A 24895-nucleotide genomic window follows, 5' to 3' on the forward strand; every position below is an offset into this window, starting at 1 on the left:
ATGGGGGGAGGGAAATGGGGACCAAACATGAGAAAGGGTATCAATGTAGGTGAATTAATGTACCTTCCATCTGGCAAATATAATGTAAACCCTTCTATTAATTACAATAAAAATATATGAAAAACTGAAGGGGAAAGAGAGACATAGAGAGAGCAGGAGAAGAGAGGAGGGAGAGAAATAGAAGGTATTCTAGGTTCATCAGAGCTTTAGCCTTAAAACCTAGTGGGAAATGATGATGTGGCACCCAGAATGAATTATTACATGCTTTCTTACAGTAATGGCTCAATAAAATTTCAGAAAATGAAAAAGAAAAAACAACAAACTTAAAGTATATATACAGTCCAAGAGGCTCAGGATCCCTTTGCATAATCTAGGGAATGAATGGCATGGAGTCCAACCTGATAGAAGACTCGCTTGAAGTAGAAATCTGAAAAAAAAAAAAAGCTTCTAAGCGCCCAACTGTCATGCATGTTTGTTCCTGAACAACGAAATACCTACTCTCCCTCTCCCCCTTGTCCTACTTTATATTTCTTACAGCATTTCACCACCATATTACATACATTATTATATATACTACCTAATCTCCTCCTATTATAAGTTTACTGTGGACTTGATTTTGTTCACTGTTTTATCCTCCATGCTTACCAATGTGCATGTGGTAAGCGTGGGGGATAAAGCACCGCCTGGCTATAGTAGATAATGTTCTTAAATAGATGACTGTGTGAAATAAAATGAATAATCAAATGTCCCATGGGGCTCTAAATGAAGACAGATAATAAAGATACAGGAGTCAGTCTCTTATATCTTACATGCTAATGGGGACCATAAGTATAGGCATGAGAACCTAGTTTATTGCACTGTGTCTCACATCTTCTTTTACTCTCTGCCAGAACTGTCAGACTATCCTGCAACCACTTAGAATTCATCATTTTCCAAACATGTATCCACCCCATCCAATACTTCCATGCTCCAAAAGTGACACAAGTTATAGCATACACCTATCAACCCTTTTGGTTTTGTTCATCTACACTGCCATTCCTGGCAGCTTCCTGTGTATGTGAAATGTTAGCATGCTCAAGCTAATTTTCACCAGTGAATGAGTCACTACCAGTACAGACTAGGGTACCTGATTTGTTCAAGTTTTCATTATAGAGACTTTCAAACATGTGTGAAGCAGAGAGAAAAGTAATGGGAAGCCTGCATGCACTTATCACTTTGCTTCCATAGTTATCAACATCCATGATTTTTTTTCTTCTAGCCTTCATTTCTTTTCTGAAGAATGTTAAACTAGGCACGGTAGCTCACACCTGTAATCCTAGCTACTCAGGAGGCTGAGATCTGAGTATTACAGTTCAAAGCTAGCCTGGGCACTAAAGTCTGAGAGACTCTTATCTTCAATTAACCACTAGAAAATGGGAAGTGGCACTGTGGCTCAAAGGGTAGGGCTGTATCCTTGAGCTAAAGAGCTCAGGGAAAGCACCCAGGCCTAGAGTCCAAGCCCAACAACCGAGAAAATAAAAAGAATGTTAATGCTGCTCTGGGATGTCATTTCATCTCATCACTGATGGCTTGTAATTATTTTTGTATGTATCTCTAAAGATCTCTTGTTTTGAGGAGTGGGAGTTGCGCTCAAGTACCTGAGCCTCCTAAACATGTAGTCTACCACTGATTTACATCCTAACCCATTAGAAGCTTTTCTTCACATAATCACAATGCTATTATCAAACTCAATGAGCTCAATCATCTCTTAATATCATCTAATATCCATGTGTGTCACATTTTATCAGTTGACTAGAAAACATCCCTTTATGTGCATCTCAGCAGGGCCCAAGACTAGGCATGTGCTTTTTAGATTAAAAGCTATTTGGTAGAATTTCAGGCCTTGTTGAAAAGTAGGGACTAATCATTTTGAAGTGCTTATGAACATCCAGAGTCCATAACCCTCAAGGCTTCAGGACAGTCTACTCCAGGCCAGAAAAGAAGTTGGCAATTTAAAATCCAGTCCCCTCATCAGATCTTTGTTGTTGTTGTTCCTCAATAAGGAGTGAAGGGACTGATTGCAGAGGGAAGATACATACAGCTTGCAACAGGGTTTCTGCTCTCTCTCCTATCCACCCATCCCAAATTCCCACCCCACTACTGGCTGCCCTCAGAAATCTCTGGTTCAGCTGTATAAAAGTGATTGTAATTACAGTCATTCCTGGGAGTTGCTTACCATTATGCCTAATTACACTACAGCACAATAATCATTATGTGTATCATTAAAGATGTGTCAGATTGACTTTGTCACGAGTTTTATTTGATTTCAATAGTAAACTGCTCTTGGAAGCACAGCCACCAGTGCTTGTTGCTCCTGGTCTCTCCCAGGGAGCAGACCAGCTGTCAGCAAGCCCACAGCTGAGCATCCCATCCCATCTCACCCTGTCTTTGCCCTGTCCCATCCCATCCTGTCCCATCCCATCCCATCCCATCCTGTCCCATCCCATCCCATCCCATCCTATCTCATTCCCTCCCAACTCAGCCCTGTCATCCTTTTCATTGCAGTCTGCTGGCATACACACTAGCTGGCCTACCCCTCCTCTCAGTGGGCTGTGCATCTGGGCTTGAGGCAGAATATTTTTAAAAAACAGCAACAGTCCAAACAACAAAAAAGTCTTCAAGCTCCTCTAGCATCCACCTCTGTTTCCCCTATCCACAAGGATCTCAGTCAAGCTTCTTATCCACACATGCCATGCAACATCTCCATTCTTGACCCCATTTTGGAGATGGGGAATGTGAAATAAGCCAGTACGTCTAAAGTCATCAGTTCATTAGCAGAATCAGAGATTTCCCAGAGGCTGTGGGAGCTATGTCAATTCAGCTGAGCTCCCATTGTGAGGCAGTCATTCCTCTCTGTTAATGAGTATGTTTCCAATCGTCAAACATATTTTTGTGCCAGCACTGGAGCTTGAACTCAGGACTTGGACACTGTCTCTTAGCTCTACTCAAAGCTATAGTTCTACCACTTGTGCCAACCTCCACTCCCAGCTTTATTGTGGTTAATTGGAAATGGGAGTTTCTGATTCTTTCATGCATAGGCTGACTTCAAACCGTGATCCTCAGATCTCAGTGTCCTGAGTAGCCAGGATTACAGGTATAATTTTGTCACACACATTAAGTGATGTTTCTGGGCAGCAGCTTCTGAATGGCAAATACATGAGAGTTGAGATGAAGGCTGGGAACAGAGAGCAACACTCCTTGGCATTGCATTTGTGAACCATGAAAGCAGGCTTGAGGGCCTTATCTCCTCCATGTGAGGTAAGGCCACCTCTGGCAGCAGATTTCTTACTGCTTTCCAGCACCACAATAGTCACTAAGCAGCTAATTCCACTGTTGCCCAGTGAACCTTCCCTCTGGGCCCTGGGTCCTCATGGACCCAGTAAGCACAAATATGTTCAAATGCTCACTCTGACAGCCAGCCTTTAATGAGAGTCATCCTTATGCCATGCCTTGTGCTCAGAAGGCATCTCTGTGTCATGTGACCATTCTGGCTAATAAGAACTGTATTCCTGGCCTAATAGGGGAAAAGGGCATGTAAACAAATATGTCAAAGTGAGCCCAAAGGCTGTAAAAGGGCCTGTGAAGGCCCAGAGAAGCAACAAGGAACTTTGCTTTGGGGGAGTCAGCAAAGACTTCAAAGAGGTTACATCTGAGCTGGGTCTTGAAAGATGAGTAGGAACGAACGGTGTAGGCTGAGAAGGGAGGGCCATGTGCTCTGTAATGGGAACCGCAAGCAGAAAGGCAGGGGAGTGTGACCGAGTGTGAAGGACCCTAGGATCCTTTTGCACATAGAGCAACAAGTTACCATTAATGTATCTCCTGGCCTTCATAATTTAAAGTCATACTTCAAGGTATACCATCATTCCTGTTTGCCAGTTATTCACTACCTTCACTTCCCTAGCTGGTTTTAGTGGCAACCTGTTGGCCTTTTTGCCATTGTCTAAACTTAGCTCCAAACTGATGCCAAAATATATGCCATTTCATTATGCTTATCCTATTTTTTTGCATGTCCTGTGCTTAAGCTCAGGGCCTGAGCACTGTCCTTGGGCTTTCTCAAGGCTAGAGCTCTACCACTTGAGTCACAGCACCACTTTCAGCTTTATTTTCTATGTATGTGGTATTAAGGAATCAAACCTGGATCTTCATGCATGCTAGGAAAGATCTCTACCACTAGGCCAAAATCCCAGCTCGCCTGTCCTAAATTTTGTTTGCATCAAGCACACTTGCCCTCTAAGGGCTTTGCTGTGTTCTTCCAAGTTTCTTGGAGCAGCCAAAGTGGTCTTCCTCCCCTCCCTTCAGAGCCAAATCCAGCAAGGCAGAGCCTACTGTGGAGAGAAAAAAATGGCACAAAACCTCTGGGGACACCTGGACTCCATGTGATAAGTGTTTGCTACCCTGTGTTTGTTTAGCTGCCGTCTGCTGTCATCATTAGAGGGACATTAAAACTCTGTCGGTTTGAGTGTGATGAGGCGATGCATCATCCTTGTGTGGATGCATCATCCTTGTGTTAGAGGTCAAGCATAAGTGGATCTTGGTTAATCTGTTGCTGAGAAAAGCCACAAACAGAACCTGAAAGGGCCCGCAGCCATGAGTTGAAGCTTTGGCCCTTAAATTAAAAGGCCCTTCACTTGACTAGCACCTAGAGCTTTTCTCCAGATTCCTTCCTTTCCTCAGAGTTGGCAGAGTAGAGATCCAGGACTCTATTAGAGGTTCCAGTGTGATATGGCAACCAAGCCCCTCATCACGGCACTAAGAAGCTGCCCTGTGGCAATGCTAGGCCAGGACAGTGCCTCTACTTTTATGCTAGAGTTGACCACAAGGAAACGTGAAAGCAGATGGTGGAAGAGTAGCTCTAGCTATGCCCTTGTCACACCAAACTAGTGCAGAAAGGAACTAAGCTTGGTGGGCAAATATAATCCTTCCCCTAAGATCTGAGTCTCTTACTCCCTTCTTACCAGCAAGATCAGGTTCAGCTTGCATAAATCTATTTTAGTGTCTTTTAATTGCTTGTAAACTAAGTGTTTCCTGGATATGCCACTGACCATGAATAATTAGAATCATTTCAACCACTGGGTTTTCAAAAGTGAATGGGCAAGCAGATAAATAAAGGGCTGCTCAGAAGTGAGGGTCATTTGTTAAAGCCTGAGTGGGAGCGTTTGTCTCAGCTTTCTTCAGTTTTGTTTTGTTTCCTTTTTTTTCATGATGTCACTAGAGCCTCCTGTTCTTGAGCTACTCTGGCTGCCCTTTATTTTTTATTCATCCCTCATGTTAAGTAACGCCAGCTGCTGACGACAACCGGGCTCAACTGGCCATATGTCTAAGTCAGTCATTCACCCAGCAAAGATGTCAAGTGTGCCTACTATGTGCCTGGTCCATACCAAATCTCAAAGATAAAGAAGAAGACCCAGTTCCCAACAGTGGAGAGAGCACTGCCTGGGGGAGATCACTGCCCAGGGCAAAGAGGCACAAAAACAGTTACATGAAAATGTGATAAGTGCCAGCCCTGAGTTCTGGGAATCCAAGGAAGGAATTTGAGCACTATGAAGGAGCTGATGATTTCTCAGCTGTCTCCAAAATACCTTTCTTGTAGCAAAGGATGGAGGGAGGCAGCAGAACTGACCAGATAAAGAGGAGTAAGAGAGATACTGCCACTCAATGAGGCTATAGTGTAGGCCCATGGGGAAATAAGGCCAAACAAGTCCATTGGCCAGAGGCCAGACTGCAGGCCTTTACATTTCCTGCTTAATGTCTTGATTTGATCCTAAACACAGTGAGGAGCTAACTTTGGGTCTTCAGCAGGGAAAATGGCAAGATCAGAACTGAATTCCTCATGTAATTCTTCCAAGGGAGGGAAGACAGAAGTCCTTTCGAGGCTGACTCAGAGAACATGACTTGTTTGGCTTTGTCTCGTCTCTGGCCTTCAAGAAATCCTTTTCCTGTTCCCCTCCTGTGCTGGCCTTTGCCATAGAATACTGTCATTTCTCCGTTGCACACCTGCCCTCTCCATCCACTCTCTGAGGACAGGGACTGAGATTCATTCATCTAGTCAAGGATTTAGCCTGGCCCAGCAGTGCTAAGTCACCTGAAGCAGGGAACAAATATGAATCAATAGGTCCCACAGAGTCTCCTCAATGGATGTCAGAGACTTCTCGATGGATTTCAGGGAGAAATCTCTCTCTGATGGAATATCATATGCTTCCACAGCCTTGCCCTCTCTCTGCCAAGCCCATCATCAATCTCTTATCCTTCAGTACAAAAGGAGGAAGAGTTCAGAGAATGTTGCTGCTAGTGGGACCACACTGGTACTGGCTTTCACCAGATCCTTTTCTTTCTCCATATACCCTTTTTGTCAGTCCTGGGGTTCAGTTTCATTGCTTCCAGTCTCCTCCATGAAACCTTATCATTATTCACAATTCACAATCCACCTTCAGAATTTGAGCCATTATAAAGGGAGTAATCGTGTTTGCTGTTCTAGTTATGGTTCCTCCTGCCTTGGCTACCAGAGAATAGGCTCCTCTGGGCCACAGGCTGCCTTTGCTTGATCTTTTTTTTTTCTGCTTGATCTTTGTCTCCTCAGCACCTACTATACTATACCCTACACCAGGGCCAAGCATTGGGCTTGTTATCTGGCCATCCCTAACAGTCTTGGGAGTACCCTGTGCCTCCTTCTGGTGTCTGTTTTGTTTGACAAATAGTGATAAAAAGAAATCATTGTTCACCAAACAACTGTAACATCACAAAAACAGGATCCCCCATATAGCACTGCAGATATGTTGAAAGCACAAAACAATACCTCTAAACAAAGCACAAGGACACTAGCACATTCAGGGTCATAAGTTCAAATCTTTGCAGAGGAATAGATTGTATAGCAAGAGTCCCTCATGATGCTGAGGGAACCAAAACCATAAACATTCTCTTTTAAAGGACTGAGGATGAATTAGGTCTACTTGGGATACATTGGATATTGAGCACTAAGCATCAGGAATTCAAAATTTCCAGGTGAAATGCTCAGCAGATAATTATAAATGCAAGGCAAAGGCTGGAACACATATATACTTGACCAAGAGATGTAGGGTCTCAACCTAAATGTCACTAAAGAGCAACAGAGTGTAGACTTGCAGTGAGTGAGACAGACAGACAGAGATGGAAACAGAGAGAGAGATGGGGGGAAGGAGAGGCTGGAAGTATGCCAGATGAGACCTACAATTCAGAGATGGATGAAAAAGGTCCGAGAAAGTCGGGGAAAGAATAGTGAGATCCCTGGAACCAAGGGAAAGAGATAGTATCAATTGAAGGGGGGCTTGATGACATATAGTGATAGGAAGTCAAGCAGGATAACTAACTGAGAAGAGGACATTAAGTTGGGCAGAAAGGTAATCATTTTTGGTCTCCTAATTCAGGAACAACAAATATAGGGCACTGCTGCCTCCAGCACACCCCTGGGTACATTGGAAGTTGACTATGGTACATTTTCCTGCTGAACCTGAACTCAGCCTTGGAATCATCCTGAACATTGCACCCAAAGCAACTACTACCAACAACCTCAAATCTCTTTCCCATACTCCTTCTAAAAATCTGTATGGTGGAGGTCTAAGAAGTTAAACAGTGGTGAAGTGTGTGAGAAATAAGGAAGCCAAAATGGTGAAGAGAGATTATAAGAGGTTTCGGGATGGAGAGAGGAGAGTTGCTTGGCATAGAATAAGGATAGAGTCAAGGCAGCACTCATTTATCCTCCAATAGAGCCTTTTATTTTGGAGGGGACAGTATTGTTATTTGAACTCAGGGCCACACGTTGCTATGCAGACTCTCTACCACTTGAGTCACTCCCCAGCACTTTTTTTTCCTTTAGTTTTTTTATTTTTTGCCAGTCCTGGAGCTTGAACTTGGGGCATGAGTACTGTCCTGGGATTTCTCAAGCCTAGCACTCTACCACTTGACCCATAGCAGCACCACTTCCAGCTTTTTCTATGTATGTGGTACCAAGGAATCAAACCCGGGTCTTCATGTATTCTAGGCGAGCATTCTACCACTAGGCCAAACTCCCGGCCCTGTTGAGTTATTTTTTTTAATAAGGTCTTGCACGTTTTCTCCCAGGACAGACTCAGATGACTATCCTGCTATTTACCCCTCCTTCATAGATAACTTGAATTACAGGTGTGAACTACCATGTCCAGCTTGTTGATTGATATGGAATCTTACTAACCTTTTGCCTATATCAACCTCAAACTGCAATCCTCCTATCACCTCCCGAGTAGATGGAATTACAGGCATGAGCCATCATGCCCATCCCTTAGACTCTGTTTTCAAAATTATCTTCTTGGTCTAGGAGTTTGGCCTAGTGATACAGAGTGCTTGCCTAGCATGCACAAAGATGCAGTACCACATACATAGAAAAAAAGCCAGAAATGGTACTGAGGCTCAAGTGGTAGAGCCCAAGGACAGTGCCAAGGCACTGAGTTCAAGGCCCAGGACTGGCAAAAAAAATCATCTTCTTATCCCCCAGCAAGACTGGTAAAGCAATAATCCCTATAGTCTTCCCTCTCCCATCCTCATCTTTGTCCAAATAAATAGCTGATGTTTAAAAAGGAAAAAGTTCCTACATAGGCTTTTTTCCAAAATATTCATTTGATTACCAGAGACATAGAACCAGAGTTGGCCCTGCATGTATTTATAAAGGAGGAATTCTCTCTTAAGAGTGGAAATTTGAGGATCAGCAGTGGTGTGAAGAGGGTATTGGTCTTGGCCGGGGCTCTTCCCCAAACCCCGAAAACCACACCCTGAAAGAAAACCTTGGCCTGCAGGGACACCCCTAGATAAGTGGCAGCCACCCTGCCCTAGACTCTCCTGGCTCTTCTGTACCTCCTTTTTTAATCCACATCTAGTGCCTAAATTTCAACAAATGCATTTACCGGGAATTTGTTGGAGCAAGGCACTGTTCAAAGAGCTTTATGTGAATTAACCCATTTACTGCCACAATAATCCTATAAAGTAAGTTCTGTTGTCCGCCCCCTCCTCGCTCCCATTCAAACAAAAAAACCAAGGCATGGCATGGTTAAGTAATTTGGTTAAAGTCATACAGCTAGTAATTGGTAGAACAAAGATTTAGGATCCAGCTTTCATGGCACCAGAAATTTTACTCATTAGTTCATGATTTATTGGAAAGTGCACTCGGCTGAAAGTACGAAGCCTTGGGTTCAAGTTTACCACTATTATAATACTACATAATGTTGGCATTAGGATCGCCTCATTTGTCTAGTGCCCCCACACACGTGAGAATATTTTATTGAACTCTAACCAATACCACACAGTTTATTTTGGATTGATTCCTCTGCCTCTCCTGTAATTAGACCTTTCTGTTTCTATTTAGATTTTCATCTTCTTGAAAGCTGTCACCAGGCATTATTCTTTTTTGTTCTCAGCTTTTCCCTAGGGCCTAGAATGATGCTCAGCACCTAACAGAATGCACGCTTACGTGCGTGCGCACACACGCACAAGTACACATGCACGTATTGCTGCAAAGCAGCTCACATAGGACTCTTACAAATTAGGTTAAATACACAAAATGGCTGTGCATGAGTCCTCTAAGTACTGTAGCTAATGAAATAAGACTTGTTAATATTGGGCCTGTTCTTTGCTTAAATGTAATTGGTGCTCCAGTAAGATAACATTTCCCAGGTTTGCCTGATTATTTTGCTTTAGAAACTTTTTTTCAATAAGAATAGTTAAAATGCAATTAAACCAGATGTGAGGGCCAGAGATGTGTCTCAGTAGTAGAGTGCATGCATCACATGCATAAGACCCTGGGTTCCAGCTCTAGCACCACAATGAAAATCATTAAAACTATTTCTATATACTATCTATTCATCTCATCATTCATTCACACACACATACAATGCTTGGCACAATGGTGCCCTAGTGTGTAAGTCTTGCCATCAATCAGTTCCTATATACTGATACTGTACAAGAAGTGAGGCCCAAGGTAGTGTGGAGCCTAGAACACCAGAATTTCTTGGTTTGGGTTTTTCTTTTTGTTTTTGTTTTTTTTGCTGATTTGACTTTTTTTTGTGTGCTGGCACTAGGGCTTGAACTCAGGGCCTAGATACTGTCCCTTAGCTTTTTCACTCAAAGCTAGTTCTCTATCATTTGAGGACCACCAGAATTCTATTCCAATAATGAAGAATTCCCTTTTCATTCCATCCTTGTGCCACCTCCACATGTAACATCTCTTGAGAAGCCTGCATCTCCCTGACCTCTTGCTTGGGCTATGGATCCCTCCTAAACCCCCAATTCTCTTGCTAGCAATTGCCTTTGATGTCTTGCTTCCTGAAGCTTCAGTCCAACAACTAATGGAGTTATTATTTTTGTTTGTTTGTGTTGTAAAGCCATGGCAATAAAATTTACTCCCAATAATACCACTGCAATTTTATGTCCTTAAAAAGTACCATCAATGACATATGTAATAACTGAATTTCCTGTAAACAGAAATGCTTTTCTGGGAAAAAAAGAGAGAGGGCCTTTTTGTTTCCATCGTGGTAAGGCCCAGGTTCTTTGATGGAGTAATTGGTGATATAGGAAAGGTCGAGAAGCATTGGGCAAGATCATGTTAGGGTTTAAAGTGCTGATATTATGTTGTTTTGGTTCTGATGAGTTATGTTCACTGGGTGATGCAAGACAAAGAGTACTCTTCCTGGCCAGGGCCCAGGTTACTGTCACTGTCACATTCCTAAATGGAGACAGGAAAGCCAGGAGGTGGGTTACAAGAGAGATTTGCAGTATCTTTGGACTTGCCTTGATAGAATCCAGGATAATTTTTAGGGTACGTAAAGCCTGAGCTAATAATTAAAAATTTAATCTGGGTGCAATAGCTCAAGGCGCCCAGCTACTTGGGATGTAAATAATGGGGCATCATAGTTTGAAAACAACAAAGGAGGGCCAAAAACATTTGTCAGATTCCATCTCAACGAATGGCTAGGCACAGTGTCATGTTCCTGACATCCTAACCTCACTGCCCAGGCCAGCCCATACAGAAAGCAAGATCCTACCTCACAATTAATCAATACAAAAAGGGGATAGTTATGGTACAAATGGTAAAACACTTGCCCAGCAAATTGAGTCTCTGAGGTCAATCCCTAGTATTGAAAAAAAGCAAGTTTGAGCTCTACTTAGAACATTCTAGAAAGGAGGTGGACAGACTCTGCTGTTGTATCATTCTGGGAGAGAAGGCTGCTTTGACCACAAGGACATGTCACCAGCAGGGCAGGTATAACCCTTTAACCCTTTTAAAGCTTCTCATCTCTGAACTTCCCTGGGAGATTTCATTTCGCTGTTTCTTCCTCTCTGCTTCCTTTTTCTGTGATTACTGGATTATTTTATCCTCCTGACTGCCTTCTAAATGTAGGTCTTCTCCCAGCTTTGTACCTTTGTCCCCTGCCACGTACTCACTTTCACACACTCCCAGCCCATCTCCCAGCTGCCTGCCAGAAACAGTTCCCCCTGCTGTCACCTCACACCCAACTAGAACCAGGCTCATCCTCTTCCCTGGCTAGACTTGATCTTCTTACTAAGTTACCTCAATTTTGGTCACAGACACTGGGCTCCTCCCTCCTTGCCCAGATTCAGTATCCAGAAGTCAACTTCTACTTCTCCTGCACTCCTTTCTCCCACAGCTGAGCATCTGCCAAGTCCTGTTGCATTTCACCTCCTGCTCACTTGGCCTTCCTGTCTGCCCCCAAAGTGCTACAGTACTGCCCCAGTTCTGGTCCCACTCCACTGATGACATATATGGTCCTCTCCCATCAACCTGAACATTCAGACTCCCTTAGTTCTCCTTATCTGGCACTAGCCCACAAACAGTAGCCCTGTCTCTAAAAACTATCCCTTGATCTCCTTGCCTGATTTAGCTACCTAACTACAGACACTATTCCCTCACTGGCTATTTGTAATCACCCTATCCATCATGGCCCTAATATTACCTACCTGATATGAATCGCTGCATAGCACCAGTCATACTACATTTTATTAATAAATTAAGCATTTATTGTTTTCCAGACCTTATGCTAAGAGCTGTAGGAAGGAAGAACTGGGAGAAAGCAAAGGAAGGGGTGACATTGTCCAAAAAAAGAAATGTACTCATTACTTGACTTATGAAATGTTAACCCTCTATACAATACCTTTATAATAACAATTTTAAAACTGCAACCAAAAAAAGAGTGAGAGAGGGGATAAGTTTTATCAAGGCACAGTATGTATATGTATGGGTATGTCACAATTAATTAAATATATAAAGAATATACACTAATTGAACTATTTTTGGCAGTCCTGGGCATGAGCTTAGGGCCTGAGCCCTGTCCCTGGATTTTCTTAAGGCTAGAGCTCTACCACTTGAGCCACAGCACCACTTCTGGCTTTTTGCTGTGTATGTGTTACCGAGGAATCGAACCCGGGTCTTCATACATGCTAGGCAAGCACTCTACCACTAGGCCAAGATCCAGGCCCTAATTAAACTATTTTTTACCAGTCCTGGGCTTGAGCTCAGGGCCTGAGCACTGTCCTTGGGATTTCTCAAGGCTAGAGCTCTACCACTTGAGCCACAGCACTTCTGGCATTTTTCTATGTACGTGGTACCAAGGAATCCAACCCGAGTCTTCATGCATGCTAGACAAGCACTCTACCACTAGGCCAAACTCCTGGCTCTAATTAAGCTATTTTTAAAAGCTAAACAAAACAGTATTTTCCAGAAGTTAAAAACTGCTGCTATATATGTATTTAATTTACATTTTTGTAAATAATGGTGAACAATAGTAAATAGTTCTGTGTTTTTTAAAAAAAAAAAGCACTGTATTGGAGAGGGAATGTAGCTTAGCAGCATAGTGCTTGCCTTGCATGCATGAAGCCTTGGGTTCCTTTCCTCAGTACCTCATAAACAGCAAAATTCAGAAATGGCGCTGTGGCTCAAGTGGTAGAATGCTAGCCTTGAGCAAAAAAAAAAAAAAGCTCAGGGCCAGTGCTCAGGCCCTAAATCAAGCCCCAGGAGTGGTCAGGGGCAGGGGCACAGTATTTGTCCCTTTTGAATCTCTGCCTAATGGGCCAGAAAGACATAATTAACTCTTGAGTCCTTCTAGGCTGTGCCTGTGTCTATCCAGTATGTTCTTAGCCCTTAGCCTGTAATATACCATAAAACCTCCCATCTAAATCCACCCACCCTACCTCAGCCCAATCCCTATCCCATATCAAACTGTCTTTTTGTTTGTTTGTAGCCATTCTGGGGTTCTCAGCCCAGAGCAATGAGCCTGCATGCAGTCTACTGCTGACTCCAGAATCAACTTCCTTCCTTCCTTTCCTTTCCTTTCTTCCTTTCCTTCTTTTTTTCTTTCTTTTACTTTTTTTCATACCAATCCTGGGGCTTTAACTCAGGGCCCAGGCACTGTTCCTGAGCTTTTCTTCTCTACTACTTGAGCCACAGTACCACTTCAGGTTTTCTGGTGGTTATCTCAGATCTCAGCTTCCTGAATAGCTGGGATTGCAAGGGTGAGCCACCAGCACCTGGTTCAAATGGCCTTTTAAATAGATAATATTCTAGTTCTCAATCTTGAATGTCTCTATTCCCTTAGCCCCTACACCTTTTTTTCCATGAATAAATGAATGAGAAGACTTTCAGTTCCCTTTAAGGTATTGCCATTCACCTTTCTTCTCTCATGCTCTGGCAGGACCCAGCTTGCCAGCCATATCACTCTTATCTGATTCCATATCTATATTGTAATTCCAAAATCTGCAGTAGCTATGATCTGTCTTCCCTCCCTCTCATACATAGATCATAATGCCATCAGGATGTGTGTGCTCCCACATGGACCTCTCACACACAGTACTGCTTCCCGCCCCCAGCCAGAAATCCTTGACTGTCCCCTCTTCCTTACTCCCCTGTCACATCCTATTGAGATTATCTTTGAAGTTTTTCTCTCTCCAACCCTCCCACCACTGTCCCTGTCCCAGTCCTATGACAGTCCTGGGGTGTCACAACACCAGCCTCCAGCTGATATTACTACTCAGCATTCCTCCCTTCTGATTCCACCAATCTCTCTGTGTCAGCCAGTGGGCTCTCTCAAGTGCCTGGCTGACCTTTGCTCACCTTCCTGAAGCTTCTACTCATTCAAACCATGCAAGCAAGAAACAAAACAGGTCAATGTTTCCCCCACACACACCACCACCCCCCGCATAGAGTTCCTAGTGTGGAGTCAGGGAAAATGCCTGGGCAAGGCCCACTGTGAAATTCTTGCCTTCCTCCCCAGCTTTGTGGTCTGTCTCCTTTAACCACACCTAATTATATCTAATTAAGGTCTGGGGCTGGTTCATGTTTCCTGCTTTTCCACCATAGCCTTATCCCAATCCCCCCTTGCCCAGATCCCAATCTCCATCCCTCCACGTTATGAACTCTGTGCAGTTAGTGCTGGCTTCCAGAATTAACTCCATGTAAATCTCAGCTTTGCATATCTTGCCTTTGAGTCTGAATTTCAGTTCCTCACCTTCAAATGGAAACCATAATAGTCCTTACCACACAGGTTGCTTGTGAGAATTAAGTCAATCCATCAAAAGTGCTTAACACATAATAAGCTTGTCATAAATGTTCACTGGCATTACTTTCATTTTTAACATTATTATTATAGCACTCATTATACTGCTTCTTTTAAAAAAGGCCCCCTATTAAACATATCTCTTTGTCCCCATATCCCCATGACTAACCTAGCCTGGCACACAGTAGGTACTTACTAAATGTCGAGGGAAGGATAAAAGGATCGGCTGATTGAGGTTTTTGGCTTGGTTTCCCGTGACCAGGATTACGGAGGCATACAGCAACTTTAAGGCTTCTTCTGATATCCTTTTGACCAAATAGCTAATTGTATGCTGTTTTCATTGTGTGAGCAAGAGCTGGAAAGGGTTGAGCAAGAGTGAAGCATTAAGTTGGACTGATCTAAACTAGAGCTGAGCTATTTACATTCCTTTATTCATTGACTCTAGAGTCAAGAAATGACAGATTGCTCTAAAGCCTCCGTTAGCTTCAACTCCCCACCCTCCACCCCACCTCATACCTTCCACTGCCCTATCCCCAGTAACCAGGTTCCCCTCCAAAATACTTCCATTAGAACCCTGGAAACCAAAGGAGTGCTGAGGGGAAAAGGAAAAGGGAAGGGGTGGAGAGGGGTTAGTACCTCCCTCCTTCCTTTGCTGAGATCAAAGCCCAAGTTTTCCCTTGAAGGTCGGCTGGCCTCTTTCATCCCGTGCCCCACCTGTCTGGGATGGATTGCTGCGTGAGTTTCCTTTCCTCTTCGGAGCTGGAGGGCAGTTCCAGGGTGGGGCCTCAAGCTATTTCCAGTGCTGGCCAAATCCCTCCACCCCAACATCTCTTTGCCTTCTGTGATCATATTTCCTCTCTACCTCACCAGTCAGTAACAAGTGGCACAACCACAGAACCGGAAACTATGAGAGAAATCAGTCCCTCCACTAGCCCCAGGCTAACCTTCAGTCATTACTGAAGCAAGTGCGGAAGGGCACATTGGGGTTGTTAGGTTTGGACTGGCAGGAGGAACAGGCTCTTCTTTCTGCATCTCAGGCCAGAATCAGGCTTCACCCACCATTCTTCAGGATGTAGAGAAGACATGGTTAGGCAAGAGCCTCTTGTCCTGGGAAAAAGGAATTCACATTTATCAAAAGCCTACTATGTTCAGGTCTTGAGTTGGGCTTATAGAAGATATTATCCTCCTGGCTCCTAACAGCTCAACCAGGTCAGCATTTATCATTCCTGGGGTGGAGATGACGAAACAGAGATTAACAAGCTTACTAAAGGCACACAGCTAAATCCAGGCACCAAATTCTGGTTTTTCCCTGACTCTGAAGCCAGTGTTCTTTCCACCCCACCACACTACCTTGGGAGCCTAGGAAAGGTGTTTGTGGTGGGAGGGGACTCTGATTTACTCCACAGAATTAACTGAACAGTTAGCTAAACCCTTAGTGAATCCTTTTAATTCAACGTATCTTTAAGGAAAAGCTATGATGGTTTGAGTTTGACTGTGCAGGTTATGCAAAGAGCATGCTGCAGGTTTCTGCCTTTGCAGAATTTATAATCCTCGTGAGGAGATTTAACAAGTGCAAAAATTCAAACATAACACAAAAACAGGGAAATGCCATGAGTGGGGATCCAGAGAGGGGACACACAGAACCACCTTTGCCTTAAATAGAGTCTATGTCTTACTCATTTCCCAAACGTAACTTCTCAGACTAGAGCCAGCCAGCTATCATGTGGAACTGGCTCCCAACACTGGAACTTCCTTAAACCATCTGAGTCCCCTAATGCAAAAACAACAACAAAAGTGCAAAGAAGCAGAACCTGACGATAGTATTGGATTAGCAAGGGTGTGGACAAGTTTGGAAGCCCAAACATGGCTATTAACTGCTTGCAGCCTGCTTCAGCAAAGCATGGGTTATTGATGACTGCCTACTATGTGACTCAGGTAGTTAAAGCCAGCTGCAAATGAAGCCAGGACAAGAGACCTAATCGTGAATTCTGTCACGTGGTGTTCACTTCTGGACCCTGCTGACAATATGGTTAGCCACTGTGTGCTACTGGTCAAAGAAGATTAAAGAAGTAGAGTGTGCGTAACCACATAGTAGGCATTCACAAGTAAGAACATGTTGTTCCAAACCCTCAGCCCTATGCAAATGGCTCACGACATGCCTTGCTGACCAAGGATCAGTATCATTGCTGCATGCAGAAACAGAATGTTCCCTCCTCCTATACCTCAATGAGACCCCTTATTCTGTTTTTACAGCACTATAATGCTAAGGGCTTGGGTCTCCTGAAGGTCTGCTTAATTGCAGTTGCCTTTCTTCTGCTGCACGCTAAGCCTCTCTTTCCATAGCCATGAGGTGAGTGTAGCACTTGAACCTGTTGAGAAGAGAAGGCACTACACCTGTTTGAAGCCTTCCCTTTCAGAGCCAAGCCCACAAAGTTCTCAGACTTGGAACAAGGATATACTCTAGACATAATGTTACATTATATAGATCCATATGTATCTATGACATACAAAGTCTCAGCTTAATTTTAATTATGTTCTAAAATTTATGTGCCAGTGACTGCATATAGAGATTCCCTTCTTGACCCCAGGCAGGAAAATCCATAAGACTCTTAATATCCAATTAATAACCAAAAAGCCAAAAATAGAGCTAGAACTCAAGTGGTAGAGCACTGGCTTTGAGTGTAAAAGCTTAGAGACAGCACTCAAGTCTTGAATTATAGCCCCAGTTCAACAATTTTAGGTGTTAGGCTTCATGCATTAGAAAAGACCAAAATCCTTGCCTTTATAAGTTAGCATACACACACACACACACACACACACACACACACACACACACACACACTTACACTTACATGCATGCACATGCACATACACAGCATTACTAGCACAATTAGAGGCATTGTCATTTAAATTCAGTGTGTAGGTGTTTCTGTCATGGATGTGCAAAAGCTGTCTCCCCTTCAAATGACTCCCATGGATTCCATTGCAAGAATCCCTGGAGATTGTTCCACAACATCTCCCACAATGCCAGATGCACATCTAGACTCCTAACAAGGATAATTTGGTGACAACGGCAGTAAGTGTGGGTTGTTTCTAAGAAATTCTTTGAATGGCATCATAGTTATGACACATATCAAGATCCCTGTTTTCATGCTCACTGTACCATTTTCTTTTTCATGGAATTTGAATTTCCCTGGTTTACTTATCCCCTAACAGTATCACTATTGAAAGCACATACTTTTAAGGACCATATGCTGTCTCTCCAGAGAGTGTGCACAAATACTATTTCTGTTCAAAACTAAACAGAAATAGTAGCTTTGTATATTCCCCATTCAAAGACTTGGCTCAATTGAATGATTCCCTTTGTTGTAGTGTTTTCCACCAAGTGGGCCTAACACAGAAGCTCAATCAGTTATTATGACTTACCAGGGGTCACAAGGAGTCATCAAGTGAGTCAGAAATAGAATCCACAAACTTTTAGTTTGATTCCTTGAATTTAAAACAAACTGCACTGCAGAGGAAGAAAAGTTAAAGTAGAAAAGCTCGACTGATTTGCCATTCTTGGGGAAAGGGATTCAAGGTACTCAGTGCTAATAGGCAGCTACCATGGGTTATGAGACCCTAGGATATGAAAACATAAGGACCACTTGCCTTCACACAACTGATGGTCCAGTGTGGAAGAGGAGTTATCCAGGCATTGTGGGGAACTAGCCACCTGATTCAGAATGTGCTTGTGAACACCTAGAGCATGGCAAAGGAAGCTACCTCCATGATTACAGTCCTCACTGAAACGGGCACTGTGACCTATGTATGTTAGGCAAGCAAGCGCTGTCTACCCAAGCAAATGAGGTCCATAAGATAGATGTCAACAGAATGTTGTGGGGTTTGGTGGAGAATGAGGGACAGCTTGGTAAACGAGTTTGACATTACAGCTTCAACTGGAAGGATGGGGAATCCTGTGTACACATAGTACAGGCACCAGGGCCTGGAGATGAGCCTTTGCAGGCCCCAGGAAAGAACAATGGCAGAGGTCCTCCAGGAAGACAACACATGGATGTCTGGGAGAGCACAGAGCCAGGGTTGTATGCTAGAGAACTGAGAGTAATAAAAACTATAGATGGAGAGAGAAGACCTGAGCAGAGGGGCTATTGAATAGCAAGCTAAAGAATTGAGTAGTCTTATGTCATGAAGGCTAAAGGAACAGTAATGCCACTATCGCAGGGCCTCCTACCCACTCAAGCCTTTCTTGGCCTTGTTAGTAAAGGTAAGTTTCTTTTGATGATCCTGTTTGTATATGGTTTGGCTTAGAGGATTTATGTGGTTTAGTTTGTTTTTTGGCCTTTCCCTTTTCCTTGCAGTTTTTCACAGCATATGGTCCTGATTATGTGCTGGAAATCACGCCAAGCTGCCGGCCAGACCGCAATGAGCCCCACCAAATCCAGAAAATCCTCAACTACATCAAAGGTGAGTACCACCCCTCAAGTTCTGCCCTCTTGATTCCACCCAGTTTGTGGTAACCCATCGTGGGGGACTTCCTCAAATACCATTTGTCTTTTCCTTCCTAATCATGTCACTGACTTGGAAAGGAAACATTTTTAGGGCTTGACAGCTTGTAGCCAGAATCCATCACAGGTCACTGGTTGATATTGTCATTTGGCTGGCTAATGTCACCTTCTGAAGAACAAAAGGTTCATCACTAAGCACCTCTAACAGGAAAATCAGTTCTGAAATCAGCCCTGACATACTTTTTCTTTCAAAAGGCCACCTAATAAAACTTTTTAAGGGTTAAGTGTGTGGCTCAATGGTAAGAATGTCTGCCTTGCACGTGTAAAGTCCCGAGTTTCACCTCCAGCATTGTAAAGAAAACTCTCTAAGATGAGGGGAGTTAGCTAGCCACCAGTGGCTCATGCCTGAAATGCTAGCTACTCAGGAGGCTAAGATCTGTAACTCATGTGAGACTCGTCTCTTATAACCACACAAAAAAATCTAGAAGTGGAATTGTGGCTCAAATGTTAGTCTGCTAGCCTTGAGCAAAAAAAAATATCTCAAGAACAGCATGTAGTCCCTGAGTTCAAACTCAGGATGGGTACCAAAAACAAAAAACAAAACAAAACAAAAAGATGTAAGAAGTTGAAGTCAGTTTAGCTTTGAAAGAGTCAGTGGGGAAAAAAAGAAAGAGTCAATGGGAATTGACAGATACTGTTTTCCAATGTGAGTGGATGTTTGGCCCTATTAATAGAGCCCAGAGTGACTGTGGAACTCTATTAAGTAGTCAGGGATTCTCATGACCTAGTCTTACCTGAAATGGAGCAGGGAATGGAACAGCCACCCTTTGCTTCTTCTCTTCCCTGAGGCTGGCCTAGAATCATTCCAGCCTCAGGGTTCAGGGGAAATGGCAGTTACCGGGCCATTGCTCTCCTGATCACACTGTCCACTAGCTGTGTGGGTCATCCCCCTCAATCCTCCAGGAGAGCCCCTGATCACCCCAGCTGCTTCTTCACAACCTGCTTTCCATTTACCATTTGCTCTAGGTATTTCAGGCAGCTATTTTCCTGTTTAATTGATAGAATCATTGTGTTACGCCCCGTGTATTTTGGGGGATTCTAATTATTTGCAGAGTTAAGAAGCCAAAGGTATCATATTGCCTGTTGTAAAAAGTAAAATTGTCATAAATTTACCAAAATAGTGCAAGTTTTGGAACCTCAGGCTCCCTCATTGGAATATAATCCAGCATGAAAGGAAGCTGCAGTTCATATGAGGGAATATTCTATGTCCTAAGGAGTTTTTATTGAGGGTTCTATTAAGCCCTATATCCACTAGCAGAGACTACTCTATGATGACAGCAAAGGCTATGTGCAAAGATTCCATGTTCTCAGATTTGGCCAGAGGGAAAAAAATTAACATTTTATTTTTATTTTTAATAATATATATTTTATTGTAATTAAAAGAAGGGTTACATTATATTCACCAGATAGAAGTTGCATTACTTAACAATCATTGCTACCCCTTCTCATGTTTTTGTCCCCATTTACCTCCCCCCACTCCCTCCCCTCATTTTCCCAGCCTATTTCAAATAAACAAGTAAACATCTATATAATAAATATACCAGGTAACAAAGTAGGATACTGTACCAATATGAGATTAACCAAAGGGCCACACAAGAGAAGAGAGAAAAACATAGTACATAAAGAATAACAGTCACTTGTAGTTCAGCTCTTGTTTCCATGGCCTGGAGGTTCATTAATTTGGCCTCATCCTATATTGGCTAGAGAAAATTTTGAAAGGTAGTAGTAAGTCATGGGCAATGTCAAGGCATTGTTTATTGCCTTCAGCCTCCTCCTAACTGTGCTGTTTGAAGCCACCTCCCTCTGATCTATCAGTGGCCATTCAGCCTACAAGTCCTCATTTCCTAACCAAATAATCCTCCCTTATCTTCAAGACTTTCCAGAGCTGGCCCTTCTCCAGCCCTTCTCCCTGTGCTTCAGCCCTGATGAATGCCAGCGATCCTTTCCTGGTTTTCCCTCCTGTGCCTCTCACACTCACACACACTTCCATTTTCTTTCAGGGCTCATCCTAGACCATTCTTTTTATCAGTAGTGAGGCTTGAACTCTGGGCCTGGGCACTGTCCCTGAACTCTTCAGCCTCAAGGCTTGAGCCACAGCACAACTTCTGGCCTTTTCTGTACAAACCCAGGGATTTGTGCATGCTAGGGAAGCGTTCTACCACTAAGCCAAACTTCCAGCCCCAGACCAATTTTGTATCCCTTTTCCTTCAACTTTACTTCTTTACCTATGCAGTCTCAAAATCCTGGTAGAGTGCAGACAGAGCAAGAGAGACAGAGACACCCTAGAAGCCTCTAGAGCAACTTGCTCTCACCTCTGTGTGTATGGGGGTAATGTGTGTTGCCCTGTTTTTCTGTATATTTTCCTAGTCCCCATAGGTCTAGAGAGTGGTGACATCTTGATATTGAGGAAATAGAAATGACAAGCCAAGAAAATCATAGGGAAGGTAAATGACAAAGAAGAGAATTAAGAGAGGTAAGAAACCTAAAAGAGGAATAAATGAGAGACGAGAGTTTTTATTTATTTGTTTTTTAAGGCTAGGGTGAGGGTTGGGGAAAAACAAATAAATCATAAATGAAATGGAAGATTCTGATCAGTTCAATCAATATTCTGGTTGTAACACAATGAATTTAAACTGGGAGAAAAACATATGAATGAGGAACTGGCTCTTCTAAAGCAACTAGCCACATACCAAATGAAAGGACATGGTTTAGCAGCATTTTGTCTGAAAGAAGAATTAGGTATTAGAGATGACATAAAGATCAGTATGAGTCACTGGGGCAAGGTGGCCTCCAGAGATGCTGATGCAGTATCGACCTTACTTTAAAAGGGCTCTAGACAAATAGGAGCATGTTTCAGGAGGTCAGTTGGACTACAAAGCAGACTGGAGCCCGGGCTCCAAGAGGTCTGCTTGGAGAAGCCAAAGCTTTCTGGAGAAGGAAAGGCATAATCTCTATTTCATATCTATGGAGAGATTGTCACGGAGTAGGAGTAGAGGACAGAGGCTGGGTCTATATGGCCACAGGGCACAGAGGTAGATTTATGAATAGATATTATTTTTTTTAAAAAACTGATTTTCATTCAATCAAAGGACAGATTTTTCTAGCAATTATAGCTTTTCAAAGTAGAACAGGATGCCCATAAAGAAAAGCAGTCGCTGTCATTTGAAATATACAGTAGAGGCTAGAAGATCACTTGGCTGTCATACTCTAAAGCTGCTTCTTCCTTGAGTGGGGAGGATGATTATACGGAACTATTTTCAAGGTTCCTTCCCACCCTAAAATTCCAGGATGCTGTACATTGCAATGAGAACACAGAAAAAAAGAAAGAAAAACAAACAAAAAGACTATGGTAAGAGTGCAAGGTTGGTGGATGAGTCACAGTTGTTGGGTGTGGGGAAGTAATGCTGTGTTATATAGGAAAGAATCAATGCAGAAGAAAAGAATGGAAGTCACTCAGAGTGGGTGATGAGGAGCCAGGAAGGGCGGACAGCAAGTACAGCAGCTATATAATACCTGGAATGTTCAAATTTTTCCATTTAGCCACCTCCTCTGACATTAACAAAGTCTTACATTCTAGCTATGGAAATCAGCAGAATATATGAGTCCAGGATCAAAAAGAAAATCAGCTCAACCTAGAAGAAATGAGGCTAGAAAGAAGTCCAATGTTGCTAAAAATGGCCAGGCTAACCTGCTATACTGATACCATGCCCCTCAGCCTGGTGACGCAGGCTGCCATCAGATAGTGTGTTGCCATGACAATGGTCAGTGTGGAAAGGCTGCTGAATTTTCTACATTCTGAAAGATTTCCCTGAACCTACCTCCAAGGCTGTCATTTGTTTTTGCAAGTAAAATCCTCAGCAAAGCCGCTTGTTTCTCACTAAGCCTCACACCCCATTCAAAACAAAAAGCAGGTTTGAGGACACAGGGTGACTTGGGGAGGTGCTGTGTTAATAAGCTATTAGATGCGTTTAGCTCCACTGTAGGTGAGGGACATCATCCACCATGCCTTTGAGTTTGTCTCTCTCTCTCTCTCTCTCTCTCTCTCTCTCTCTCTCTCTCTCTCTCTCTCTCTCTCTCTCTCTCCTCCCTCCCTCCCTCCCTCCCTCCCTCCCTCCCTCCTCTCTCTCTCTCTCTCTCTCTCTCTCTCTCTCTCTCTCTCTCTCTCTCTCTCTCTCTCTCTTTCTGTTTCTCACAAAATCTCTTATGAGCACAAAGGCTGAGAGTTTAGCCCTGTTGGCAACCAGATTCATGAAGGTACATCTAACTGGCGCTGGTGGCTCACACCTATAATCCTAGCTACTCAGGAGGCTGAGATCTGAGGATCATAGTTCAAAGCCAGCTATCTCAAATTAACTACTAGAAAACAGAAATGGCTCTGTGGCTCAAGGGGTAAGGTGGTAGCCTTGAGATGAAGAGCTCAGGGACAGCATATAGGCCCAGAGTTCAAACCCCACAACTGACAAAAAAAGGAATACATCTTATATGCACACCACATGCCATCAGGTGACCTCACTTTTCCCCATCTTTTCTGTCCATCAGTCTTTTGGAGAAAAGGAGAACAAGACAAAAATAAGCCAGGTACTGGTGGGTCATGCCTGCAATCCCAGCTACTCAGGAGACTGAGAACTGAGGATGGTAGTTCAAATCCAGTCTGGGTAAAAAAGTCGGTGAGACTTTCATCTCCACTTAACCACCAGAAAACTGGAAGTGGTGCTGTGGCTCAAAATGGTAGAGTGTTGACTTTGAGCTGAAGAATTAAGGGACAGCACCCAGGCCCAGAGTTCAAGCCCCACAACTGCCAAAAAAAAAAAAAGACAAAAATAAGATCACAGAGAATCAATCCTAGCCGTTCCCTTTAAAAAGAAGCAAGGTTTGTTTTTCTCCCATATAAATTGCTCTCAAATTTAGGATACCAATGATTTCCCCTAAAGTTATGTGTCATTATTCACAGGGAACTATGGGTTAGAGTCCGCATGGCTGAGCCTACCTCATGACCACTTCTGGAAAATCTTCCTTGCCCTATCTTCACATGCTGGGAGTTGTTTGCCTTTCCTCTGGTTTACATACTCCAGAGGAATTAGCTCACAGTGAACCTTCCAGAGTTGAAACAGTACTGATGGGATCAGTCCCCAGAGGGGACTAGCTCCTCAGGCCTGGCTAGCTCTGCATGGAGAAATGAGGGAAGAGGTAGGAGGTCTGCTAGGCTGTGATACTGATGACATTTGAATCAAGTTGGGGGCCCATGGTGGGGGCTCAAACTTCAGGTTGCAGCCCAAGCCCAACCCTCTAGGGAGGCAGCAGAATTCACTGTATATTTGCGAGTATGTGTTAGAGTTGTAATTCAGTTAGAGTTATAACACTTGCCATGTGTTCCCAGACCTATCCCCCTAAGTTTGCCTGGGATAGAAAAATAAAAGAAATGAATGAGGTCAAAGAAGGAAGGGGTAGGGTTGGACACTATAGGAAAGACACATCTGCCCTTTGGGCCCCTTAATAAAGGAGGTTTACTTGGGAAAGCTTCTTTGATACAAGGTTTGGGAAATGGGCTAGCAAGGAAAGACAATACCAGTGAAATAAGAATAATAGCCATTGGGGCCAGAAGTTTGACCTTGTGGTAGAGTGCTTGCCTAGCATGCACAAAGACCTGGGTTCGATTCCTCAGTACCACATACATAGCAAAAAGCCAGAAGTGGTGCTGTGGCTCAAGTGGTAGAGCCCTAGCCT

General features: G+C 43.4%; 1 protein-coding gene across 1 annotated transcript in view; it reads left to right on the top strand.

The window, feature by feature from the left end:
- Positions 1-24895, top strand: part of Hdac8 (histone deacetylase 8) — a 246324-nt gene that overhangs the window by 200153 nt on the left and 21276 nt on the right. The window contains exon 10 of the mRNA XM_090326956.1: positions 18965-19070. Coding sequence (XP_090183082.1) covers positions 18965-19070 — 106 coding nt within the window. The remainder of the gene's footprint in view (positions 1-18964; positions 19071-24895) is intronic.

Source organism: Megascapheus bottae, chromosome X (genome assembly GCF_031878675.1).
Source record: "Megascapheus bottae isolate mThoBot1 chromosome X, mThoBot2.hap1, whole genome shotgun sequence".
Classification (NCBI taxonomy): Eukaryota; Metazoa; Chordata; class Mammalia; order Rodentia; family Geomyidae; genus Megascapheus; species Megascapheus bottae.